The sequence below is a fragment of the Camelus dromedarius genome, chromosome 6 (assembly GCF_036321535.1).
Source record: "Camelus dromedarius isolate mCamDro1 chromosome 6, mCamDro1.pat, whole genome shotgun sequence".
Lineage (NCBI taxonomy): Eukaryota > Metazoa > Chordata > Mammalia > Artiodactyla > Camelidae > Camelus > Camelus dromedarius.
Genome location: NC_087441.1, coordinates 16,991,545 through 17,018,921, shown reverse-complemented (window position 1 = coordinate 17,018,921; position 27,377 = coordinate 16,991,545). Strand labels below are relative to the sequence as shown.

Sequence of the window (27,377 nt, the reverse complement as noted above, 5' to 3'; positions counted from 1 at the left end):
TTAAGGAGTGGGGAAGGTTAATCAAAGTGCTTTATATGTCTAAGAACATGACTTTTTCCTTAATGAGCTGGAGCCATCTCTCTTTCTGGGATGGGGAATGTTCTAAGGTCAATACTTAGGAATTAATAGAATCGTGGTGAGGTGGTACGGAAGGTCATCTTAGTCGCTGATATCCGAACTAGGAATTTGGAGGGGGTTTTTTTTGATATTCACAGCAAGACCTTGAAAGTCAAAATGCTGTTAGAGAAAATAACTTCCTAAATTCCTTCTTTGTTTACCAATCGGGAGGCAGGTTTGGCAGAGTAGACTTGACAGTATGAAATGTGTGCAGAGAAAGGAGAGAGAGGATAAGGTATTAAGAAAGTGGATACACAGAGGATAATGTAGGATTACAGGAAGAGAGCAAACACGGGAAGGGTGAGGGGGCCAGATGCCCGGGTATTGGGCCCCACTTCTGCACATTTGCCAGAACTTGAGGTGGGACGGAATTCAAAATTACTAAGAATTTCAAAACAGCATCAGTGGAACATTAAACCAACCTTGTTAATTTCTCTCTGTGTTTCCTGACATCCTTCCTTCTTTTCTAATTTCCTCCTTGTTAGGGGTCAATGTTTATTAACACTATATTCCATTTTGCAAAGAAAATGTGATTTATATCTCTTTAACTATACTGATTCCTCAGCAGCTTAAACCAAATTGAATTCACAAAAAATTTTTTAAATGTATTAGTCCAAATGATCCAGTCTTTTTTAACCTGTCTCTTTAGACAGTGTAGACCTTGAGTGAAGAGGTCTAGGAGTCAGGAAGACTGAACCTCATGTCCCGTGGCTTCTTCTGCTTCCTCATTAGTCTCACCTGAGGAATGGTGTGTGGGGGATGCTGACAGACTGCTGAGCACTGAGATACAGCTGGTTCCATACGAAATATTTTGCAAGCAACTTACTGGCACTCATCGCTGAAGTTCATGGTCAAATTCATGCTCACTGAGATGTGACAGATAGCTCTGCTGGCCCCCAGCATTACTAGATCCGCTTGGAGGGTTGCATGGGCCCTTCAGGGTCCCTTCCATGCAAACGCAAGAAGACCACATCCCTCAAGATGATAGGCATGTAATATGTCATGGAACAAATACAGGGGATGATAAAATGCAATAATTATGTAAAAGAGCCTAGCAAAGGTCCTGACAAATAGTAGATTCTCAGCACCATCAGCTTCCTTCCCTCTTTTCGTGTATTCTTTCCTTCCTTCTCTCTTTCCCTGCTGCTGCCTCCTATTATGGAAGCCAAAGGGATGGATAGTTCCTCCTCCTGGCCCTTTGGTAGAGTCAGGGAGAAAAGTACCTGATCAGTTTACTAGATGCTGTCTTGCCCAACAAATGGTTCTTGAGCAAAGATGCGTAAATGGAGGGGACACAGGGGACACACAGTTATCATAGGCAACACTCAGCCTGATTCTCCCACAGTCCGATCCGCTATGGTGATTCCTTTGCCCAGACTTGCTGAGTTCCTCTGGCATCCCTTCAAATCTGTACATCCCTTATATGTCTTTAATTGCCTATATCTTGCCTACTTACAAAACAGTTTACTCAGAGTTCTGTTATGGAATTGTAAGTATTCTTTTATCTGTTGTAGGTAGTAATATATGTGAATAGAAAGGAAGCACTTTTTAAATTGGTTTTTAGCTTTCTGTCTTCCACCCAACTGGAACTTGTAATGTTATGTAGTCAGTGTGTCGTTGTTTTTCTTTACAGAGATCTAGGACTTTTTGTCGTTTAAAGTAAGCTATCACTATCAAGAATTTAAAAGACATTTCCCCTTAATTTTATTTTAATGTTTGGACCTTTAATTTGTTTTATCTACTGTGAGAAATGAAGAACTGGTTTATTTTTTATTCCAAAGGCTTAGCTAGTTGCCCCACTATTATATATTGAATGTTCTACTTTTACCCATTGATTTTAAAAACCACATTTATCTTACACTCATTTCCAGTTTGAACTTGTGTTTGGTTTTGGACTGTATTTTCTTCCACTGTTTTTCTTGTCCTATTCAGATACCACTCAGCTTTAATTATTATGAATTTATAGTTTGTTTTGATTTATTTAAGAATAAAATCCACCTGATATTCTTGTTTCCATATTTTCTTGACATATGTTTTTTGAGTAAATATTTTTATTAGTATTTTCTTTGAACTCATATTTGTAATTATTTATCCTTTATTACATATATAAAAAGGTTTAGTCCATATCATTGTGGTTTTTGTTCAATTTAACACAGCTTCCCCTCTCTTGAGTATTTTATTTTGATTCATCTTTCATTCAGATGGAGTATGCATTCCAAAATTTTATTCACTTAGAATATATATGTGGTATATTTGGGTTAACTTGGTTTATTGAGGTCTGTTTTTCTTTATATACGATTGTTATATGAATAATAATTTGGCTACATATGGAATAAATGGATAATACACTTTTTGTTTAGACGCAATAAGCAATGCTTGATTATCTCCTGGTTTTAGTGTTTCAGACACTCATTCTGAAGCCTTTACTCTCCTCCCTGTCTGAAACCCTGACTCTCTCTCCTCCCTCTGCTTCATTTTTCTCCATACACTGAGTATGAAGCAGCCAGCATCCCATCCACTTAGTGTATTTATTAGTAGATGGAAAAATATTACCTCCTAGCTGTTTTCTTTTTCCAGGGCTTTTGTTCAAATATATATTTCTTGTGTTCCTATGTTGTTCCAATCTACAGTTATTTTCATTAAGTTAATACACAATGCAAATTACAATACTCTCCTGCTAGTCCTCCTCTACTTCACTTTATTCTTTAAAATTGGAACTGTAGTCCTCCAAAGGCTATAGAAAAATGCTGATAGCAATGCTAATAAATAGATAAATAGATGTGATTTTTAAAGGGAAGCAAACAAGAACTTTGCTGTTTCAAAAACTGTGTTCATGTGATAGATGACTGCCTGGTTTTCTAGCTGGTAGAAATCTTTTCTCTCTGGGCTGGGGGCAGACATCTATTCTTCGATCTCCCTAATTCCCAGGCGGAAGGGCTGAGTCAACACCTGCTTGCATATTAGGCATTAGAGTAAGTTATTTCTGACAAGATAAAGTATATTGCTATTTTTTTCTTTTCTTGGCGCTTTCCAAGAATACATAATTTAATTTTTAATTTTTTTCCTCTTCCAATTCCAGTTCAGTATTTACATATTAATCCTTTGCTTTTCACTATAAATATTTAAGAAATATGTCCATAAAACAATCTTTGTTCCCTTCTATTGCTTGATTCAGGGTAATGTACTGGAAACACATCTGCATTTATTTTCCTTCCCCTGCTCCATCTTCTGCACCTTAAGTCTCCTCCTCACTGTTTTTCCTTCCATTTTTTTTTTTGATGCTTTTTTATTTGTTTCTTATTGAACATTGACTTTCCTTCTCTGCCTTATTACATGTATTCTTCTCCCCCTTTCCTGTTGTCTCTGGAGGCAATTACGTTAGTCATTTCTTCAAAGTAAATCAGTCAATCAGAGCCTCTCGGCATGATGTTTAAAGTTCAGATTTTTACATAAGCACATCATTTTCCCCATAAAGTATTCCCATTTTTTTTTCCAGTTTGGATTCTAAGTAAATAGCACCAAGGTTCTTTGTCATCAGCCAGTTAAAAATGTATTGGGTAGCATGAAGAGCAGCGTTATAAAACAAAGATTTTTTCTCTCTTCGTTCCCTTGGCAGCGATAACACTGCTACTGGGCCACGTGTAGCCCCATCGGGTACTTTTGGCTCCTTGAAAGAAGCAAGTATATTACTGCTCTCCTCTTGAAATATGTACTGCTCTTGGCAGCCTTTCTCTATGTGTCCCAGTGCTTTCATTTGTCTCTGAATAGACAGGGAAAACCCACACATTGGGATCAATAGTTTTCTCTAGTTGCCATCTATCCGTCCAAATAAAAAACGTATTAGCTTTTATTCCTGATTTACTTTTGAAACACAATATTATTGTCGAATCCAGAGTTTCTTAAACTGTGGGGTACAGGCACACCAGCATCAACACCACCTAACCTGTTTCCCAGACCCCAGCCCAGCTGCCTTGAGTCTCTGTGCAGAGCCTGCAGTCAGCTCTCTTGAAACAAGCTGTCTCCCACCCAGTGATGTCTTTTTCTCTTTAAACAGTGTTTTCAAGGTATATGCCATGACAAATTATTTTTCCAACATTCCATTACGTTTTTTCCAAAATGGAAATATTTTTATTCTCAGTTCTTTATTAACATTATATATACTTTCAGTAAATTATGTATGCTTTTAGTAAATCAAACCCAAACACTGTTAAAATATTTAAATTAGTAAGTAAAATTTCCCTATGATGCTACTACCCAGACAATCATAGTAAATGATGTCTCTAATCCTAAACATTTTTCTTATAAACATATGTAAACCTATTATACGTAATCTATACCAACAGTAAGATCATACAATACTCATCATTCTGTGTTTTTTCCCTAACCATGGATATTTCTTACGCTAATATTTACTGATCTACTTTGTACTCCACAGTTGACCCTTGAATGACAGGCTTGAACTGTCCAGGTCCACTTATAAGTACTTTTTTTTTTTTAAATAAATACAGAACTATGTTTGTGATCTGCCCTCGGTTGAATCCTCATATAAGGAGGGCCAACTATGGGACTTGAGTCTCCCCAGATTTTGGTATAAGTGGCCAGTTCTGGGACCAATCCCCCACCTGAGGAGGGGCAGTGTGCTTCACTGTTGCACGGTTAGTGTGGAAATGAGAGTCCTTCCAATAGGTTCTCCAGGCCAGGGGGCCTCTTGTTCACTCAGGAGGAGGACGGAAGTCAGTTCTTCCTGTGGCTCCACTGGGGAGGGAAACTGCCTCGTTTACTTCAGAGCAGGTGTAGCAGTCAGAGTTCTACCCGCAGGTGGGACTAGGTGGGAAGGGCACCCCACCTGTTACTGCAGTGGCAGTAGAAGTGAAGTCCGGATTCCAGCTCATCTATGTAACTCTGACCATTCAGGTTTTTGCTGAAATCTCTGTCCACTGGTTACTCTTTTCCTGATCTTTTATAATTGTGACTTAAGCTATTAATTATAAAACAATTTTTTATTTTCCTTGCAGCATAGTCATAGGAAGAAGAGGGTATAAATATATGTAGCCATTTAGTTATTATAACCTAGAATTCAAATATTAAAAATATTAAAATTTGAACATGACTATATTCTAAAATATCTTACTAATTTATGTTTATATTAGCAAAAAAATCTTTCTTCATAAGCATGCTGTAATTAAACATTTTGATGATCTTTTAGAATTATGTGGAACACAGTAAAGTCCATAAAAATGTCAAATATACATCATTTACATGCAGTCACAAGAAAATACCAAATGCAAAAATAATTCAATGTTCTATGATGAGGTATCAAAAATAGTTATATTTATATATATATATATAATATTTCATTCATTCATAAACTTTAAGGGAGAAACCAACCAATGTATTAAATCAAAAAATTCTAAGAAAATTGTCATAACTTTAGTCGTTATGTTTTAGATATATAATACCAAACGTTTATCCCTGTGTATTTTTTGTAACAGCTTTATTGAAATACATGTCACATACCACACAGTTCACCCATTTAAAGTGTACAGTTCAATGGTGTTTAACAATCAAAGCATTCTTAATTGAAGTGTGTTCCCACTGATCAGCTGGAAACAGATGATATTTGTTGAATTGGTCTAACGAGTTCTTATGGCTACGTAAGACTTTTCCTTCTTAGGAATCTAGTAGCCTCTTCAAAAACTTTTTTTGAAATCTAAGTATAAGAAGGGAGCTCCTATTACTGTTTTTTTTTTATTGTAGTAAAACATATATTTTTAACATAACATTTACCGTTTTAACCATTATAAATGTACAATTCAGAGATTCATAGTTTTACAAGGCTGTGCAATCATCGCCACTATTTATCTCCACAACTTTTTTATCATTCCCGACGGAAATTCTGCATCCATTAAACAATATCTTCTCATTCCTCTCTCTTCCAGACCCTGGTAATCTCTGTTATACTTTATATCTCTGTAAATCAGATTTTTCCAGGTATATTGTGTGAGTGGAATTATACAATATTTGTCTTTTGTATCTGGTTTATTTCACTATGCTTTCTTTTAGATCATTTCACTTAAAACTAGAAGGAAGAGCTAAATACTTGTGCTTTTTAACCCTGTCTTGCCCTACATCATCTATTAGGAAAGAAAAAAAAGTCATGTAACCACTAAATAAGGTAGTATGAGTTCAGTTACAAGTGTTAAAAAAGAAAACATTTTTTACTCTGTTGTTCTCATCTACCTGGGAAAAGTATCCTGCCCCTCAAATCTTGAGTTTAGATGTCACCTTCTTGTGAAGACATCCCCCAAGCAAAATTAGTCACACTTTCCTTTTGGTCCTAGAGCATTTTAAACATTACATTTTATGTTGTTTGCTTATATACCTTCCCTCACTAGACTATAAGCAACTCAATAGTATCAGTATAGGCCATGTGTTATGTGGGTTCACAACGCTTACATCACTGCTGAAACTATTTCTTGGGCAAAAGAATGAACTCATAATAAAATTTCACATCTAAAACCAAAGTTTAAAAAAATGTGAGTTAATAATCAGTAATTTTATCATTTGTCTCAAGCTTTTAATTATGAAGTAATACATATACAGGTAAATGTATAATGAGTTTATTAAATAAATTATTAACTTTATGTTAAAAATAGATCTTTAATTAGGAGTAGGAGTAATATGGTCATTGGAAGTATAAGATCACTGAGCCTATGAGGATAAATTATGATTACTAAAGTTATATTTGTAGAATTTGCATTATGATTGTATTAAGTTCTTTAATTATGCCCAAACTTATCCATACTTGTATGATGTTTTGGTTTTGTTATTTGAAACACTTTAATTTACTGCAATATGTAGGATGGGGTACTCAAGAATATGCTAAAGAACCTCATAAATAATGACACTATTGATACAAAGTTCTGTAATTACATTAAATAAAATAATAAGCTAAAATTCTCAGCCAGAGCAGTGTTGAATACCAGTATGTCAGTCATTGGATGTAAGAAGCTAATAAAATTATAAAGCAATAAATAATAATGTCAACAGTGTACAGTAATGTATATGAAAAAATAATATAAATCATTGATGATATGTTCCTTTCTTCTCATTTTTAGGGTTGCTGGAGGAAGATAACTATTGATGACTTTCTGCCTTTTGATGAAGAAAACAATCTCCTGCTTCCTGCGACAACCTATGAATTTGAACTTTGGCCAATGCTTTTATCTAAAGCTATCATTAAGCTGGCAAATGTTGAGTAGGTAGAATGAAGAATTATCACTTACTTTTATAAAAACAAAACAAACAAAAAAAACCCAACAGCAACAATAACTATACATCTATATTGCACACCCTTAATTTTTTAAAAAATCAGGTTTATAAAGCCTTCTTTCCAAACAGTGTAAACTTCCTAATATAAAAATAAACATGCCAAAGCCACTGATTTGAAGTATTGCATTAGCCAGTGATAATAAAAGTTCCCTCAAGAATACTCAAAATTTATTCTCTATCCAGTGTTTCCTTATGATAATTTAAAAGTCAATCATGGAAAATAGTTTAATGGGAGAAAGAAGTTGTTTTGTACGGGGAAATGGTTCATCTAAACACAGAATAATGTATACTGGAATCCAGTGAACATTTCAGGCTCTGTACATGCAGCAATTACCTACTCGTGTTGAAAACCTGAACTCTTCTCAAGGCTGTCAACATACTCCTCACACTTTTGGTAACATTAGTCCTTTTTAATATATTCATGTTGAAAACTACTCATGTTTCCTTCAATATTCCTATGAAATCTGTTCATGTCTTGTATTCCCGCACTGACTTGTGCAGGAGACATATATGAGACACATCTACTAGGTTTATTCTCTCAGCTGCCACTTGCAGGGACCTGTGGTCACCCCATCCCAGCCTTAGCCTTGCAAAAAAAGCTTTGATGCCTGAGTTGCAAGTAAGTGCAAGGCAACTTTGTGTCGGTGCTCAGTGGGAGAGCTCTCCCACACAATGCACCAGCTTGAATTTGATACCCTTCTCCCTCCTGCAGTGTATCACAGCCTCTCCTTTTCAATAAAACACACCCACTGGCTTTAACAGGTCACCCCAGACATTTGCTCAAAGCTCAGCCCCTCCCCTTCTGTTGTTACACACAGCAATGTCAGTCAGAAGCCTGGTCTGCTTCTCTGTGGATTTTCTTTTGGCTCAGCTTCCTCTTTCTCTCCCAAAGCTACACAACAGAAACAGCCACTCCTACTGCCATCCTCTTCATCTTTCTTTTCTCTTATTAACCCTGAATTTTCTATTGAGAATTTGTTTTACCCAGCTTGCAACCCTTAATTTCAATCATTTTTTAAAAACTCAGCCCATGTCATTTTAGGTAGCTGAATACTACTAAGTATTTAAAACGGTGTTGACTACGTTTGTTTATTTTGAAAGAAAATAATGTTCCTAATTCTCAGACCTAACTCGAAGTTCAGCAAATTAGAGCTGCAAGGCCAGTGAAGCAGTAAATGTGTGACCTGGATAATTGGGGTGGCGTTTTATCTTTCTTAAAGCCATAGTTCAGTAGAATTTTATAACAACTTGAGTCATAGAATTACTGCTATTTTTGAAAAGTAAACAAATTCAACTTGGAAATAAAGGACCAGAATTAATGTGAGACATTTCTTAGGCTTTCCAGTGGAAATCCGCACAACGTGGTCCAATTTATATTTGTCCAAACATTTTTTTCTCAGATTTTATAGTATATAAAATCTATTTTCATGTGAGTTTTTGCTTCTTACCTTAAAAATTAATATTGAGTGGTTATTTAAATATCACTGTGAGATATGCAAAGGAAAAGGTATTATTTTTTTAGGTTTGTACAGTCACTTCCTAAAAATGATTATTCAAAGAGTTTAGACTGTGAATATCCTACAGAATATTTATCTTTGAGATATGTAGACACATCAAAGTTTATAATCTGTAAACAACAAACCAATGTAAATTTCTAAATGATGGAGCATGTGACTAAGATGGTAAAATTTCTTTCTGAAGAAAAAGACATGTATGTTAGTCAATACCATCAATCACCACCCTTGGCATAAGGTGAAGCTCTGATTCCTGAGCAGAAAACAATTTTAATGTATGTGTGTTGATATAAATAGGCTAATCACTTCAGAAAAAAACTTAAAAAATGAAAGGGTTAAAATTAGAAGAGTGATACTTGGTCAACCACAACCTCATTTGATTTTACGTGAGGGTGGCAGGTTCACTCTTTTGTACAGGATAGAAGGGATGATTCTGGTTTCTCTGAAATTATCTAAGGATCTAATTAAAGATATCTGATGCCCATCTAGTCCTGCCACGTGTGAGACTGACATAATACGCAGCCTTACGGACGTCTTAGAATAATTCCTGAAATCAGAAAGATGAAAGACACTGTCCTATTTTTAAAAGAACATGATTACTATATTGAAAATATAAAATAGATTATATATCATCTCTCTATATTTCATAATATATAATATGTATAGATATGTTTTAAGTATGTGACAGTGTTTTACATATATGACATTTTAAAGTGAAGCTTATAAGCATGTTTTTTAACAGATATGAAATTTTATCATGGGATCTATTTAAGTGCCTTAGCAAAACAAGTCATCTGGCTGGTGGAAAAGTATTTTCTTGTCCTCTAATATAACCAGTAGGACCCCTACATTTATTATTGTATCATTGCGTATTAGACATTCCTATTTCTTATGTATCTCTCTGTGTCTTCAAGTGTTATTAACTGTACAATTGCACATTTTTTTTTTAGCATCCACGTAGCAGAGAGGCGAGAACTGGGAGAGTTCATGGTGATTCATGCACTCACAGGATGGTTACCGGAAGTCATTTCTCTCCAGTACGTTTCACCCTTTAAGTTACTCATATATTTTTTTCTTCTTTCTTCCCCGGTAAGGTTTCTTTAACTAAAATATTCTTAATCTTTAAGAAAATTTCAAAAATTGTCACATTTTATAAAATGTTCGGAGAATAACATTTTATAGTATTATATAAAATTCTTTAAGAAGTCCAGGATAAAATTTTTTTCCTTATATACACTATGAATTTAATCCTTAAGCATCTGAATTACAAATATTAAAACAATGTTATTTATTATGGTAATGTATTTACAGCTGTCCCTTTATACTTGTTCACCTACTCAATACAGAAACATGAAAGCTAACTAACCACTTGTACTAGGGAATAAATAATAATAAAATGTCTATTAGGCATTAGGTATTTTAATATATTACTTCTAATTAAAGCCCACAGTCCTGAAAAGATTATCTTATTTAATCATCCATATGACCCTATCAGCTAGGTATATGTTATTAGAAATGAGGAAATGGAAGCTCAGAGTAGTTGAATTCCCTAAAGCTGTGTACATTGTACCAGGAGGAGATAAAAATGGAATCTAAGTCTTGCGGGGTCCAAAGCCCACAGTCTTTCTCTCATATGATTCTAGATATACAGATATTGCTTATCTATGTCCAAAAAAGAGAGAACATTTAAAGTAATGCTTACTTAAATTTCACAAATACTTTTGTTTTATACATAAAGGTTATAGACATAATTTGATCATGTTACCACAGACACTGGAAATTAATCAGGTTAAGGTGCATAGAAAACAATTATATCAATAGATCTGAGCATACCGTCAATCCAGATGCTGATTTTTACCAGATCAAATCCACAGTAATCAATTTGGATCAACTCTGATCTTTGATATTAGAAAGCTACCATTCCCAGGGTCCAAGTTAAAGGAGCTTGAAGACAGGTCCTCGTAACTTGGATTCTAAACATCTAAATCATCTTTTCAGAAGAATAAGCTAGCCATTGCTTGGTTCAAATAAAAATATTTACAAGGAAAAAATGGGAAGGTAGACAACTACCTGGAAGGACCACTTTCTCAAAAGAGGGCTGATCTTGCTCTTTACCTGTGGGGAAGGGTCCAGATGGCACCCTTTAGAGGTCTCGTGGAAAATTCTTTTCTGATATCTAAGAAAAGAGAAAATTCCTTGACATAATATGGACAATGTTAGTGGAGAGAAGCTGAGAGAGAATGGGATTTCTAAGTACAGACTTTTCTAAATTTTTATCTTCAGTGTTGATGGAACGCTTACAGCTTTGCCTTAATTCTTTCTGCAGTGAAGATACCAGAAACTTGAAAATATCAGAGGTCTGTCAAAGGGTGGTAAAGAAACAGGGGAGCAAAGTAATTCATGACTAGAAAATCAGTAAATTAAAAATTGTGGATTGTCTCTTGCTAGAATCATACAGTGAAATCATACATGAAAATTGGAAACAATGTTCATACACTTTCAGAATCAGAAGACCAGTTTAATCATTAAATTGAATTAACATTTTGAAGAATTGTAGATGGTCAACTTGCATGAATTTGTGGTTGCTTATGAAATGTCTATGAAAATGATATAAGGGGGAAAAGCTTGAGCTTTAGAATCAGATCCATATAGCTGGACTTACATTCTTATACTCCAATTTGAAGCTATGTGAATTTTGCTAGTAATATAACTTCTTTGGGCCCTAGTTTTTTCATATTTAAAATGGGGTAAAATGACTTATCATATATGATTTTTCTGAGATTAAGTGAGTAGATGAGCATTTCAGAAAAAGTAGCTAGTATATGGTAGAGACATAACTGGTGGAAGTTTCTTTCCCTCTAATGAGTATCACTAGATTATCTAATATTATTTAGAAATACATATAGAAGTTAACAGTCAACCTTCAGAAACAGGGAAAAGTCTGAAAAATAAGTGAGACTGACTCAGCTGTTCAAATTGATCATTTTTCTTCTAAATAGAACCAAACATAAAAGATATACACTATCTTTGATCTATGTCATGATTTGTAGGATTTTTTGTTATAAACATTCTGCCACATTATTCATATAATTTAAAATTACAATTGTACTACAAAATTACAAAGTTAATTCATGTGTACATATATATGTATAATTTTAAATGAAAATAATACCATGAAACAGTATATAAGTGATTGTCAAGAAATGTTTCATTTGAACTCACCATCTGCCAGGGATGCAGGCAGAAGTCAGGTGCGGCTTCGTGGAGAAAGTTTCCACTTGGTCTGGGCCTTTATTGTTGCCTGGGTTTGATTTGAAGGGAAGGAAGGAAAGGGACATGGAAGTCAGGAGACCAGTATGATCAAAGCCACGGTATGTTCACGAGTGGGATGCTTCTATTACTAAGAAGAATTAGAGTGCGCAGAACAGCCCCTGGGGGGCTTAGCCAGGCATGGCCGTGGTTTCACAGAGGTCGAGGAGAATTAGAGTATTCAAGTTTCAAACTTATGTACACTGCTGAACTTTTCCATATGAAAATCAATTAAGGTGAAGTGTTTTGTGGCATTTCCAACAGACAGCCCTTTCCCTCCCACTCTCCCACAGGAGAACAAAAGGGAGACGTTGCTCTATTCACAGTTATTGACTTTGCCTCTTACATTTCCCTACAGTTAGCACTGTTTCATCATTAGGAAAAAAAAAAAACCTTCTAACTCCATGTAATAATAGAAACACAGAGTGGATATTAGAAGTCTCACAATTTCAAATCAAGAGATGACTCTTTAAACCACAAATTCTCTGATCTTGGTGTAGTTCATTTGTAAATAGAGCACTTCGCCCCCTATATCTAAGCCTAACTGTCCAATAAGTTATATAGCTTCATCCTATGGTGTTTGAATATTTCTTTTTTGTAGCATAATACTTTTTATACGGTAGATGAAGGAAAAAAACAAACAAACAAAAAAAATGGGTTTTGGATTCAGAAAGATCTGTTTTAACCCTGATTCTATCATTTGCTAGTTGTGTGACTGCATAACATCTTAACGTCTTAAATGTCAATCAGGATTGTAAATACCTATGTTGCAGAGCTGTTGTGGGAGTAACTGCAAAAATAAAAACTCTGTCTTGGCAACCACTAGCTGGCCACCCACATTTTCATTCTGTTCCTCAAATGCACCAAACTCATCGTCCCTTAGGGTCTTCACATGAGCTGTTCTTTCCTTATTCCTGGAATGATCTTGCACCAGATATTTACTGCATATGTCATGACATTTAGATCTCACCAAGCTTAAATATCAACTTTTGGTGTAGAGTCTAAAAAATTATCACCAAGACTGATTTCAAGTAGCTTAATACCTATTGCTTTCTTCTAGGAGTTTTATGGTTTCAAGGGTCACTTTTTAATACATTTTGAGTTAGTGTTTATGTATGGTGTAACATATTGGTTAAGTTTTAATCTTTTGCATGTGGCTGTCCAGTTTTCTCAGCACCATTTATTAAAGCAACTGTATTTTTCCTCATTATGTTCTTGGCTCCTTTGTCATAAATTAATTTACCATATATGCATGAGTTCATTTCTGGGCTCTCTATTCTGTTCCATTGATCTATGTATCTGTTTTTATGCCAATATTATGCTATTTTGATTACTGTGGCTTTGTGTTGTAGTTTGAAATCAGGAAATGTGATGCCTCCAGATGTGTCGTTCTTTCTCAAGATTGCTTTGGCTATTCAGGATCTTTTGTGGTTCTATTCAAATTTTAGGATTGTTTGTTCTATTTCTGTGAAAAATATCATTAGAATTTTGATAGAGACTGCATTGAATCTTTAGATTGCTTTGGGTAATATGGACATTTTAATGATATTAATTCTTCCAATCCATGAGCAAGGAATATCTTTCCTTTAATTGTGTCTTCTTCAATATCTCTCATAAATGTCTTACAGTTTTCAGTGTAAGTTTTTCACCACTGAAAAGTTTGGTGAAGTTATGGTTAAGTTTATTCCTAGGTATTTTAGGGTTGTTTATTTTTCCTGCAATTGTATATGAGATTGTTTTCTTAATTTCTCTTTAGGATAGTTCATTATTAGTGCATAGAATGCAAATGATTTCTGTATATTGATTTTGTATTCTGCAACTGTACTGAATTTGTTTATCCTAACAGTTTGCAGGTGAAGTTTTTGGGTTTTTCAAAATATAATATCATGCCATCTGCAAATAGTGATCATTTTACATCTTCTTTTCTGATTTGGTTTCCTTTTCTTGCCTAATTGCTCTGGCTAGACCTCAAATATTATGTTGAATAAAAGTGGCTATAGTAAGCATTCTTGTCCTGTTCCTGACCTTAGAAAAAAGCTTTCAGCTTTTCACTATTGACTATGATATTAGCTGTGGACTTGTCATATACATCCTTTACTGTATTGAGGCACATTCACTCTAAACCCATTTTGTTGGGCATTTTTAACATTAATGCATGTTGAATTTGTCAAACGTTTTTTTGCATCTATTGAGATGACCGTATGATTTTATCTTTCATTCTTTTACTGTGATGTAGCAACATTGATTGATTTCTGTGCATTGAATCATTCTTAAACCCCTGGAATAAATCCCACTTGATCATAGTGTATGATACTTTTAATATATTAAAATATGTATATATTAATATATTTAGTATACGTTAAATTTTGTTTGCTAATATTTTGTCGTGAATTTTTTGCATCTGTGTTCATTAGGAATTTTGGTCTGTAGTTTTCTTTTGTTGTGGTGTCCTTGTCTGGTTTCAGTATCAGGGTAATACTGGCCTTGTAAAATGAGTTTAAAAGTGTTCCCCTCTCCTAATTTTTGGATGATTTTGAGAAGTATTGGTATTAATTCTTTTTTAAACATTGGTAGAATTCACCAGTGAAGCTATCTGGCTCTGGACTTTTCATTGTTGGGGGGTTTTTGATTCCTGATTTGGTCCTTACTAGTAATCAGTCTGCTCAGATTTTCTCTTTCTTTGTCTTGGTAAGTTGTCTGTTTCTAGAAATTGATCCATTTCTTCTAGGTTATACAATTTGTTGTTGTACACTTGTTTACAGTAATCTCTCATGATCCTTTGCATTTCTGTGGTATTAATTGCAATGTGTCTGTTTCATTTCTGATTTTATTCACTGGAATCTTCTCCCTTTTTTCTTTGTTAGTGACTCTAGTTAAGGCTTGTCAGTTTCATTTCTTTTCCCAAAAAATCAGCTCTTAGTTTCTTTGATCTTTTCTATTGTCTTTGTAGTCTCTCATTTATTTCCACTGTGATCATCATTTCTTTCCTTCTACTAACTTTAGGCTTCCCTTGTTCTTCTTTTTCTAGTTCCTTAAGGTGTAAAGTTAGGTAGTTTATTTGAAATCTTCCTTATTTCTTGATGTAGGTACTTATTGCTATGTACTTCTCTCTCAGGACTATTTCTCACTTAGAACTGCTTTTGTTTTGGTGTATTTGTTTTGTTGTATTTATTGTATATTTGTTATGTTGTACTTCCATTTTTATTTGTTTCAAGGTATTGGTTGATCAGTAACATGTTGTTTAATATCCACATAGCTGTGAATTTCCCAGTTTTCCTTTTGTATTTAATTTCTAGTTACATACAATTGTGGTTAGAAAAGATGCTTGATAAAATTTCATTCTTGAATTCATTAAGACTTGTTTTGTAACTTGATATATGTTTATCCTGGAGGATGTTCCACCTGCATTTGAGAAAAAATGTGTATTCTGTTGCTTTTGGATGGAATGTTCTGTTTGTGTCCAAGTCAATCCTGTTTAATATGCCATTCAAGGCCAATGTTTCCTTATTGATTTTCTGTCTGGATGATCTATTCATTGAGGAAAGTGGGATATTAAAGTCTCCTACTGCTATTGTATTGCTTTCTATTTCTCCAGGTGTGTCTGTTAATATTTGCTTTATATACTTAGGTGCTCACGTGTTGGGTGCATTAATACTTACAGATGTTATATGCTCTTGTTGGATTGATTCCTTTATCATTTTATAATTGCCTTCTTTGTCTCTTAGTAGAGACTTCTTAAAGACTTTTTTGTCTGATGTAAGTATAGCTACCCCATATTTGTTGGTTTTCATTTGCATGAAGTATCTTTTTCCATCCCTTTATTTTTAGTCTGTTTGAATTACATCTGACATGAGTCTCTTGTAGGCAGCATGTAGGTGGATTTTTTTTTTAATCCATTTATCCCACTATGTCTCTTGATTGGAGAACTTAATCCATTTACATTTAAGATAATTATTCATTGGACTGACTTATTGCCACTGTTAGTTTTCTGGTTTTTCTTTATTTTGTTTGATCCTGTTTTCTTTTGTTGTCTTCCTTTGTAATTTCATGATGCTCTGTAGTGAGATGTTTAGATTCCTTTCTTTTTATCTTTTGTGTATCTACTATCAGTTTCTGCTTTGTGGTTACCATGAGTCTTATATTAAACAACTTTTATTTATTAGTCTATTTTAAGTTGATAACAAATTAAGTTTGAACACATTCTAAAGCTCTGCATTGTTACTCCCTTCATTCACATTGGATGCTTTTGTTATCACAATTTACAACTTTTTATCTTGCATATCCCTTAACAAATTACTGTAATTATAGTTATTTTTACTTTGTCCTTCATCCTTCATACTAGCTTTATAAGTGATTAACTCACCATCTTTACATTATATTTTTCTGAATTTTACTATATATTAATCTTTATCAGTGAGATTCATATTTACTTATGTTTTCTATTACTAATTAGTGCTCTTTGGTTTCAATTTGAAGAAATCCCTTCAACATTTCTCATAAAGCTGATCTAGTGGTGATAAACTCCTTTAGCTTTTGCTTGTCTGGAAAACTCTCTATTTCTCTTTCAGTTCTGAATGACAAATTTGGAGTAGAATATTCTTGGTTGGCAGTTTTTTCTTTCAGCCCGTTTAGTATATTATGCTACTCCCCTCTAGTCTGCAAACTTTCTGCTGAATAATCTCATAGTTTTATGGAGGTTCCCTTGTCCATGACAATTTTTTTTTTCACTTACTGCTTTGAAGATTCCCTCCTTAACTTTTGACACTCTAATTATAATGTGACTTGGTGTGCGTCTATCTGAGTTTATCTAAATCAGAATTCTCTGGGCATCCTGAATATCTGTTTCCTTTCCCAGGTTAAGGAATTTTTCAGGCATTATTTCTTCAGATAAGATTTCTGTCCCTTTCTCGCTCTTCTTCTTCCAGGACCCCTACAATCAATGTTTGTTTGTTGTTCCATAAGTTGCTTAAGCTATCTTCACCTTTTAAAATTATTTTTAAAATTTTTACTGCTCTGATTGGGTGAGTTCCATGACCTTGTCTTCAAGTTCATTGATCCTGTCTTCCAGTTTATCTAGTCTGATGTTAAAACCCTCTAATGTATTTTTCAGTTCAGTTATTGTGTTCTTCAGCTCTTTGACTTCTATTTGGTACTTTCTTATACTTCCTATCTATTGAAATACTAGTTTTGTTTATCCATTTTTTTCCTGAGCTCAGTGAGCCGCTTTATAACCATTGTTTTGAACTCTTTATCAGATAAATCACTTATCTCTATTTCATTAAGATCTTTTTCTGAGGTTTTATCTTGTTCTTTTGTTTGGAACATATCCCTCTGGTTTTTTCATTTTCCTTAACTATCTTTTTATGCTTTAGATAAAATATCTATCTCTTGTAGTCTTCAGGGAGTGTCCTCATGTAGAAGTTAAAACCTATTCAATCTGCCCTATCTCTTAGTCTCTCAAACCTATGTGATTGTACATAAACTGCCTACTTTACTTCAGTGGCTCACAGTACTTAAGGATGTGCCAAGACCCGTCAGTCTGTCAAAGGGAAGGTTTTCAGTCAGCATCTAGATTCAGTCTGATTAGAACCAAGATTATCAGGCAGTAACTTTTAAAGTACACACATATGCCTTTTTCATTGGAAGACTGTGAGATGGGAGTGTCTGTCTGCTCCTTCTGTGCTGAGTCCTGGGGTGATAGCCAGTTAAAAACTGCATCTTTCTTTGCTACTGTTCCTTTCAGTCTGTGAACTCAAGCCTAGCTGCTCACCAGACTCATGCTATCAAGGGATATGTCCTCTCAGTGGCAGACACAAAAGCCAGGGCTTCAGACCGTACATAAGCTCCTCTCTCTGAGACACCAATGGAGGAGCATGAATATGGCACCTACCAACCTCCCCAGACTCTGGAGAAGATTGTAGTTGACATCTAGATGTGGGTTTAATTAGAAGTCTACCCCTCAGGCCACAGCTATGGAGATAAGCTAATCTGCCTTTCCTATAGAACGGCTGGGGTTACATTTCAGTCTGCTGTCTCTGTCCTGTGCCCTGCTAGGGAAGGGTGTAACTGGTTAACAACTATTTCTCCATTTGTAATAGTCTCACATGACCCTTGAAGGCAAGCCCCACTGACCACCAATGCCAAGTATTTAAGAGATGTCCTCTGGCAGCAGCCACAAGAATCAGGGCACAAGATGAAAAAACTGGGGCACCTGATGTGTGTACAAGCTCCTCTCTGAGAGATGCCAGTGCTCCAGGGCACAGTAGCAGGAGAGAGCCAAGATAGCACCCCTGTCCTGAGATCTCTGGGTAGGGTTACAGTCAGCCCTTATAAATGTTTAATTAGCAACCTGCTCCTCAGGCTGACACTTTGATAAGCAAATTAGCCTCTTGCACAGAAGGTCTGGGTGCTTTTCAGTCGGATGCCTCTGTGCTGGGTGAATCCATAAGAGTCCTTTAAGAATTGTTTCTGAGCTCACTGCAGCCTTGTGGGTCCCATAGATGCAAGTCCTGCTGGCTTTCAAAACTAGCTATTTTGGGATTCTGTCTCTGAGCTTCAGGTCTTAAAAGTTGGGTGCCAGATGTGGGGTTCAAATGCTTCACTCCTCAGGGAAAAGCTCACAGTTATGAGGTCCCCCCAAATTGTGGGTTCCCACACTGAAGGGGATTGATAGCAAAACTGTGTCTCAGCCTCTTCTACCCATTTAAATATGGGTTTTTTTTTTCTTGTTTGCCAAATATGTAAGAATTTCTCAGCTAGGTTTTTTTTATTATTATTATCTTCAGAGGAAATTGTTCTGTATTTAGCTGTAGATTTGGTGTGTCCATAGGAAGAGGTGAGTTCAGAATCCTCTTACATAGTCACCTTCAACTGGAACTCTGTGTTTGATGTCTTTGCATCAGCAAAGCCCAGTGCAGAGTAGGCACTCAAACAAAGCTTGTTGAATTCATGAGTACGTATGGTGTTTTTAACCAAAATATGAAATAACTATTGAAATTTGTCTTGTGAAATAGACAGTTGATTTTTTTCTGTTAGTAATTTCTTGATGTGGAGTAAAAAACTTAATTTGGAAATTAATGTTGTTTTTTAACCTAAGCCCAGGATATATGGACAAAGTTTGGGAGCTCTTGAAAGAAATATTGCCTGAGTTTAAGCTGTCAGATGAGTCCAGCTCTGAAAACAAAATAACAGAGATCGATGCCAAATTAAAAGAACAAGGGAAAGATGTGAAGGATGGGAAAGAAGTGAAAGATGGCAAAGATGGCAAGGAATTCAAACCTGAAGGTTCAACAACAACACTAAAATTATCTGAGAAAAGTGACAGAGTTTTAAAGGGTAAGACATTCTATATCACAGTGTTATTCAACATAGGTATTGTTTATAAATGCTTTACAGTCATTGCTGAATTTAATGATTCTTTATTATCATTTATTAAGTTTTGTGCAAACAGTCATGTAATTAAGGTCCTTTCTTTTCAGGATATTTCAGTGGTGTTTACTAATTACTGTTCTATATGTTGCTTTCTTTAAAAATCAAAGGCAATTATATATTTTGATGATACTAAATTAATGTAGTATTAATATAGAAACAGACATTACGTTTGCAATTTCCTTTAAACGCATTTTTCTTATATGTTATAAGTATAGTGGAATGAACCAAAATAGCAAAGGAGAAAAGTTGTCCTGTTTTTCTTTTCAGAAATTGTGAAATGGACATAGATTAGATTATGATTTGCAGATGGTTTATTGTAAGGTGGAAGTTAAAATCTGGAAAAAACTTTTACGTTATTTTACAAAGTGTAGGAGCATTTCTCTTCTTAAAGTGAGAAATATATTGAATAATTATGTATTTATGGTTTCCAAAATATCTCATGTATCTGTGCATATGAACAATAATGCCTATATGCTAGAGTTAAATATACTAGAAAGTACTCCACTTTTTGTACACCTTGATAGCGTCTATAATGATCTTTGAAATATTTATGTTTTATAAGATATTCATCTTTTGTCCTTATCAAGATCTTACTTACCAGCTTTTCCAACTATATACTGCCCTGAAGTAATTACTGTAAATGTTCTTCAAAGATACATCAAAACATCAAGTGTGTGGTGATATCTGCCTATCATACGCCCCTCTTAAAATGACCTGACATGTGTTAGTTTATAAAAGAAAGCAAAAAAAAAAAAAAAATCCAGATTAAATTTCTTTTACCCAGTGTATTCTAAATTAATTTGAACCTAGAAGCCCTTTCTCATGTATCACAAATTAACTTCTTTATCTGTCCATCCATCCATTTGTCCATCCATTCATCCATCCATTCAAATACACTACTTGCTGAGCAGAACCCCAGTAAGTGTTCCAGGAATTAGTGATAGCTCGATGAACAAAATCAGGTGTGGAACTCACTTCCTAGAGCTATGGTCTAGTGAGAGAGACTAACATTAACTCTAAAAATCATAAATACGTAGTAACACAGGAGTCTTGAAAGGAATACAGAAAACTGTAGTTCATAAGCGGGGCTGAGTCTGGGGCATCAGAAAAGAATTCTCTAAGGAATTTTGAGCTGTATTTGCAAAAATGAGAGCGAAATCTAGAGGAAGATGAGGGACTGTAGAGGGAAGAGCATTCTAGGCAGAGGAGAGAGCAGATATAATTGTTATGAGGCAGTAGGAGGAATGTCAGGGATTTGGAAGACCTGGTAGAAGATGCATTTAGCTGGAAGAAAGGATGTGAGGAATAAAGTGCTTAAGAAGAGCCTGGAGAAGTAGGTAGGGGAGTGATCGTACAAATCTTCTGTGTCATGTTAAGATTATCGATCTTTAACAAAGAGCAATTGACAGTTAATGGAGAGTTTACAATTGAGTCATGCTCTATTTCACATTTTCGAAAGGATATTCTGATTCTCTGAGAAAAAGATAATGTGGGGTGCCAGTTGGGGTGGAAGGCCATTGACATGAGTAGATACAGAAAAAACAATTTGGAGACTATTGCATCAGCTCATTTTAGAAACAATAATAGCTTGGAACGGGGTGGAGCAACAGACAAAGTAAATGAGAGATATTTAAAAAGTTTAAAAATGACAGGATGTGGCAAAGATAACTTGTAGAATTCTGACTTGCAAGACTGGATAGATGGCAGTACCTTTGACTGGGATGGGTAACGCTAAAAGAAGAATGGCTTTATGAGGAGAGATTACAAAATGATTTAGAACATATTGAACTTGAGGTGCCTTCAAGGAACGAAGTGTACTTTTCAAGTCAAGATTTCCAGGCTGGTGCTATGCACTTGGGAATCACTGACAAGTGCATGCTAAATTAAACCATGAATGACATTCCCAAGGAGATGACATAGAGTGAGCAGATTAGGAAGCTTGAGACTGAGCTTTAAATAAGCTAAACATCTGAGAACTAGGTACAAAATAATGAGCTGGAAAAAAAGTTTAAGGGCTGACCAGAGAAACTGGAAGAAGACTAGCAGGGCGCGTTGCTATTGAATTCAAAGGAAAAGAGTGTTTCAAGAATCAGAGAGATTGTCTGTGTCAAATAGAATTCAAATTTCTCTGTTGCATTTTGTGACATGGAGATCATTGGGCACTGATACATAACGGGAGTGGAAGACACAGTGGAGAGGTTAAGAAATAAGTGGGAAGCGAAATAATGTGTAAACAACCCTGTTAGAATTGTGTCTGTGAAGAACAGGAGGACTTCAGCGTGGAAGCTGACAGGGAATATGTGGGACCCCTGAAGGATATATAAATTTTAATCTAATGAAGAAGAATCAAGTATTTCAAAGTGGTGATTGGGAAAATGCAGCTGAAGTGACAGCCGTGGTATAGGTTTCCAGAGAGCCCAGGTGAAGGGGATTGGACCAATTCAGGAGAGCAATGTCTCCTTCATTCTAACAGGTACACACGGGGCATGGGAGAGAATAGATGCAGATGTCAGTGGGTAGATTGGTTTGCTAGGGAGAAGCTGAGGGTTTCTGACAAAAGGCTTCTATTCTTTCTATTTATAGGCAGCCCATCTATGAGCTAAGAGTGAGGTGGAGGTAGAGTTGAAGGTTCTGGCGGTTATTTAAAATAGATGTGACAGAAGTTTGGAGAAAAGGGGAAGATTAGAGCCAGTAGTGCTCAGCTGCTAATTCTGTTCAGAGGGGTTGGCCAGATGGCTGAAATGAAATGATGGAGGAGCAAAAAATTTATTCAGGGTATTGGTGAAAACATATTTTGGTTAACATTTTTGCATACTATCCAAATTTCTACGTGAAATAGTGTTTTTTCTATTTACAATTTTCATTATATTATTTTAAGTTATGAGTTCTAAACAGTCATTTGAAGGCTTTAAAAATCCTATTTTAAAATCATACATGAAGTCATATATTATTACCTATGATTAATTTTAAGTCAAATATTTATAGAGAAAACACAGAATTCTGATGATCTATTTTTTATACTCAAGCTTCCCAGTGAAATGTGTAATCCTACACTTAACAGTTATCATTGCTTTTGTATCTAACACCAATGTAAAATCTACTATAAAAGCTAAGATATGAGACAAATTTACTTTAGAGGCTAAGGAACAATATAAGTTGTTAACGTTATAGTTTCGGTTTGTGCAAATTTTTTACAAACAAGCAACCTGATCAATGGTGATTACAAATTTAGCAAATAATGAAAAGATGAATGGCAGAAATTTGAAATTTCTGTTTTAGAATTGGAAGGTATTTATTAGAAAATTTAAAAATTAGGGGGTATTTTTTAAAGTTGAAAGAGAACATGCTTTATAGAAATGCACATATGAATGGAAATTCAAATGGTGGATGATTCTGGGTACCGAGTTTTACTACACACATCACGTTGGCAATAAGATGTTGATTTGTGGATATTGGTTGCTGACCAGACTCCACCAGAAAATATTCTGGGGCAGAAAGGTGTATTTCTTGAGATGGAGGCCCCAAATAAAGGATATCTGAGAGGCTCCACATTTAGGACTAAACTTTAAGCACATTCTTCACTGTTCTTTGTTTTTCGTTTTTAAAATGAGAAAATTAGCCTGACACCATAATTTTATGTAAATAAATTATATTTAACTGATTATCTACATTTAAGATAAAATTATTATAGTCAATAAAAAATAATGCTACAGCATTATTTACTGTGCTTCGTCTTTCACAATGCATCTCAATTTTCAAAATTTTCGCTTTATTTTGAATTAGAAGTGAGTAGTGTTTGGGGAAATTTGTGGCTATTTTATACTTAAATAACTTAAATAAAACTATTGTTTTGGTTTTCTTTTCAACGCAATGACTAAATAAGCAACATAGATTGAGGTTTTATAGTTAAAAGATTTATTATATTTTTAATGTGTTAGAGAAAGCCGATGCAAGAGACCCTGGGAAGAAGAGGAGTAGAGATGGAGAGAAGGAAAGAGAAAAGGAAAAATTCAAATGGTCACTTCATGGTTCGAGACCTTCATCAGATGTACAGTACTCTCTACAGTCTCTGTTAGATTGTAAGCTCTCCGTCTCCTAGAATAACTCTTTTACCTGTTTCCTAAACTGTTGGAAAACGCTGGAGCATAGAGATGTCTTTTCCTGTTTAGATGTATCTAAACAAGCTTGTTCAGTAATTTTTAGGCCCTCAGATGATTAGGAACAATAGAGCAAGATCCAACATATGAGACAGAAGCCAACGTTATCCAAATTCTAATGGTACAGTGGTCACAGGAGGAGTGTTTACATCAAGGAGGATATATACTAATAAAAAGCATACTATATATTAGAATAGTATATATAACATTTTATATATCATAAAATATATAAATGTAAAATTACGTATTACTATATGTTAGTATATGTCCTCCTGGAATAAATACTTTATATTTATAAAGGTGTGTGTGTGTGTATATATATATATATACAAATTTATATATATATATATATAAAATCTTCTTTTAAAACTTTATAGTCCTAACATTGGGTCATCTATCTTGATTGATTAATTAATTAATTCTCAGCTCATTCTCCTTTGCGTGAGAACATGTCCATTTACCTCCAGAACTATGCTTTATCTAGTTTCTTTTTTTTCCATTTGTCTTTGTTCTTAATGCCTTGCTATTTTTTTTTGTAAGAACATTTTAATAATTATGGCTCTGTATTCTTAGAGAAATATATCTGGTAGTTGGGAAGAGAAAATACAAATACTAGTCGCTCTAATTTTTATTTTATTTTTTAAAAAATTTTATTGGAGTGTAGTAGGTTAACAATGCTAGTTTCAGGTATACCGCAAAGCGCTTTTGTTATACACGTGTATACATATATATTTTTTCTTTTCAGATTCTTTTTTCATTATTTGTTATAACAAGAAATGAATATAGTTCTCTGTGCTATATAGTAGGTCCTTGTTTATCTATTTTATATATAGTAATGTGTGTCTGTTAATCCCCAACCCCTAATTTATCTCTCCCTGCCCTTTCCCCTTTGGTAACCATAATTTGTTTTCTATGTCCATGAGTCTGTTTGTGGTTTGTAAATAGAATTTGTGGGGTTTTTTTAGATTCCACAAATAAGCAATATCATATGATATTTGTCTTTCTCTGTCTCACTTAACTTCACTCAATATGATAATCTCTAGGTCCATCTATGTTGCTGCAAATGGCATTCTTTCATTCTTTTTGTAGCTGAGTAATATTCCCTTGTATGTATGTACAGGTCCCCCTACCACACCAACCCATATTCTATACAGGGATCTCTGGTGATGGTGCTCTTCCTGGACCAGGTCTTTTATCTAAATTGTTTTAGGCAGTTAAAGGGGAGGTAAAAAGAAGTCCTGAGTCTTCTGTTTCTTAAGAATAATCCATCTAATAATCTTCATGCAGAAGAGACACATTTTAGGGTGACAAAGTTTTGCTCCCCTACATATTCAAAGTTTACTTTTTAAATGTAAAGAGATGTTTTTATAAGTTTGGCGTATTTTATGCCTTAGTGACCCAGGGCTCATATCTAATTCATATTTTGTGGCTCTAAATGTATTACTCTTCAATAAACATATTATCTAATGCAGTTAAATGCAAATGCTTGAATTTACTAAAAGAATAAAACAAAATGTTTTAATTAAAAACAAAAACAGTAGAGGTAAATACATTCTCTTATTTTGTCCAAAATCCTTAAAGAACAAAAGTATCATGAATCAAATGTAGTAGTTTCAGGGATGTTAAGGAACACATGAATAAAGGAGTGATGTTCAGAGGCAAATTCTACAAGCATTAAACATTCCAAACCAAGTTACCTTCTTAGGCTTCCTTCTTCATGGAAGGATTAATTTATTTATGTTTTCTTTCTATTTGAAATGTCATAGAAACTCCTGGACTTCTTTAAATTCAGAATAAAGATTCTATCTATAAAAAATAAGAAGTGACTCAATTTTAAAGTTGTTCTTTTTTAAACATAATTGTTTGTGGACCGTGCTAAGTTACACTGACTGATAGCTAGAGTAATTTTCTGTAATAACTTTTTTACAGAGAAGTAAAATAATTTTTTAAGGAATTATGTAGTACTGTTATAAAGGTGAAACTAATGAGATATTCTGTAAAATAGAAGCACATTTGAGATTTAACTTTTATTAAGTGCATGTAGAGTTATCTACCTATTTTTCACTGGCAAAGATAAGTTCATTAAGGAATTTGAACAGTCTACCATGACCTACTGACAGATCCATTTTGGCTAGAATTTCCACGACACAATGTATGCTTGGTTTTACAGGTTCTTCAGCAATGCCGTCCCCTCAGATGGTTGTATATGCTACCTTTACACCTCTTTATTTGTTTGAAAGGAAGATTTTTTTATTAAAGAAGATGGTAAGCACTCAAGGCCAGGGAACGCAGTATAATATGTGTGTGTGTGTGTGTGTGTGTGTGTGTGTGTGATTACTTGCTGTAGTATAAAGTCCACAAGAATTTAATTAAACTTCCATTCCTGAATTTCAATCTTGTTATCTTTATTATTAAGCACTTGAGCCAAAGGACCTGGAGCATCCAAAGTTTTCTTAGGTGATTGCAACAGTATTATCTAAAAGAAAAAAGGATATAATCTTATATGTTTTTATCAGTTCCTTCCATTATAAACAGAAGAAAAGGCATCAAATCATATATTGAGAATTGTGTAAATTATTCCTAAATAATCTCCTTTCTATAGTTAAGTCATACATATTTTCTTAAACTAAGATTGTTCAAATTAATTCACATCCAAGGCTGGTAAACCACTGCTATGAGTTCCTTGCATTTCAAAATGATACATACAAGAATGTTAATGGCTTTTTTTCTTATAAATCTAACAACTTATAGAAAATTTAGCAAATATGGACAAAGGGAATGAAATTAAAATATTCATAGTATAAATACCTAGACATAGGCACTATTAACATCTTGGCATGTATAATTTGCTTTTTTTTTTTACTTCTCTGCATATTTTCTATGTGTATAAATTTTCACACGGGGGAATTCTATTTTACTTTCTATTTGGAAATCATCTTTTTCACTTGACACTGTATCATTAACATTTTTCCGTGATATTAAATATTTGACAACATAATATTTAATAGTTGCATGGGTTTGCCATAATTTTTTAAGTTATTTTGGTTCTAGGACATTAAAATCATTTTTCTCCTCCCTTTTTAAAAGGTGAAAAACCCATCAGGTTGCTCTTCAATCTACTTAGACAAATACCCTGTTATATTTGTATGATTTCTGACCCTTTAGGGGACTTTCAGACATCCAGCACTTTATTGTTAGAATTCCATGTATTCTGAAACCCTTATATTAAAGCATAAGAAGACAGTGATATAATTGTACACACACACACACACACACACATTATATATATTAATGTTCACTTAGTTAGTTTGAAACAACTGAATATTAAAATTCAATAGAAATTAGGTTGAAAGGTAAATACACCAGTTGCATGATTATTGCACTTTACTATGGGCATTAGATTTCTCTTCTGGATGATTTGCCCCAGGGACGTAATGTTATCATTACTTCTTCCTTTCCTTCCTTCCTCTTCCTTTTCCTTCTCCTCCTCCTCCTTCTTCCTTTTTATATAGAAACC

The 27,377-nt window shown here is 34.4% G+C and overlaps 1 protein-coding gene across 1 annotated transcript in view; it reads left to right on the top strand.

Annotated features, from left to right (window-relative positions):
• The window catches only part of ADGB (androglobin), a 146,875-nt gene that overhangs the window by 30,667 nt on the left and 88,831 nt on the right, over positions 1 to 27,377 (top strand). The window contains exons 6-10 of the mRNA XM_064486604.1: positions 7,236 to 7,375; positions 9,914 to 10,000; positions 19,369 to 19,607; positions 23,642 to 23,782; positions 26,031 to 26,125. Coding sequence (XP_064342674.1) covers positions 7,236 to 7,375; positions 9,914 to 10,000; positions 19,369 to 19,607; positions 23,642 to 23,782; positions 26,031 to 26,125 — 702 coding nt within the window. The remainder of the gene's footprint in view (positions 1 to 7,235; positions 7,376 to 9,913; positions 10,001 to 19,368; positions 19,608 to 23,641; positions 23,783 to 26,030; positions 26,126 to 27,377) is intronic.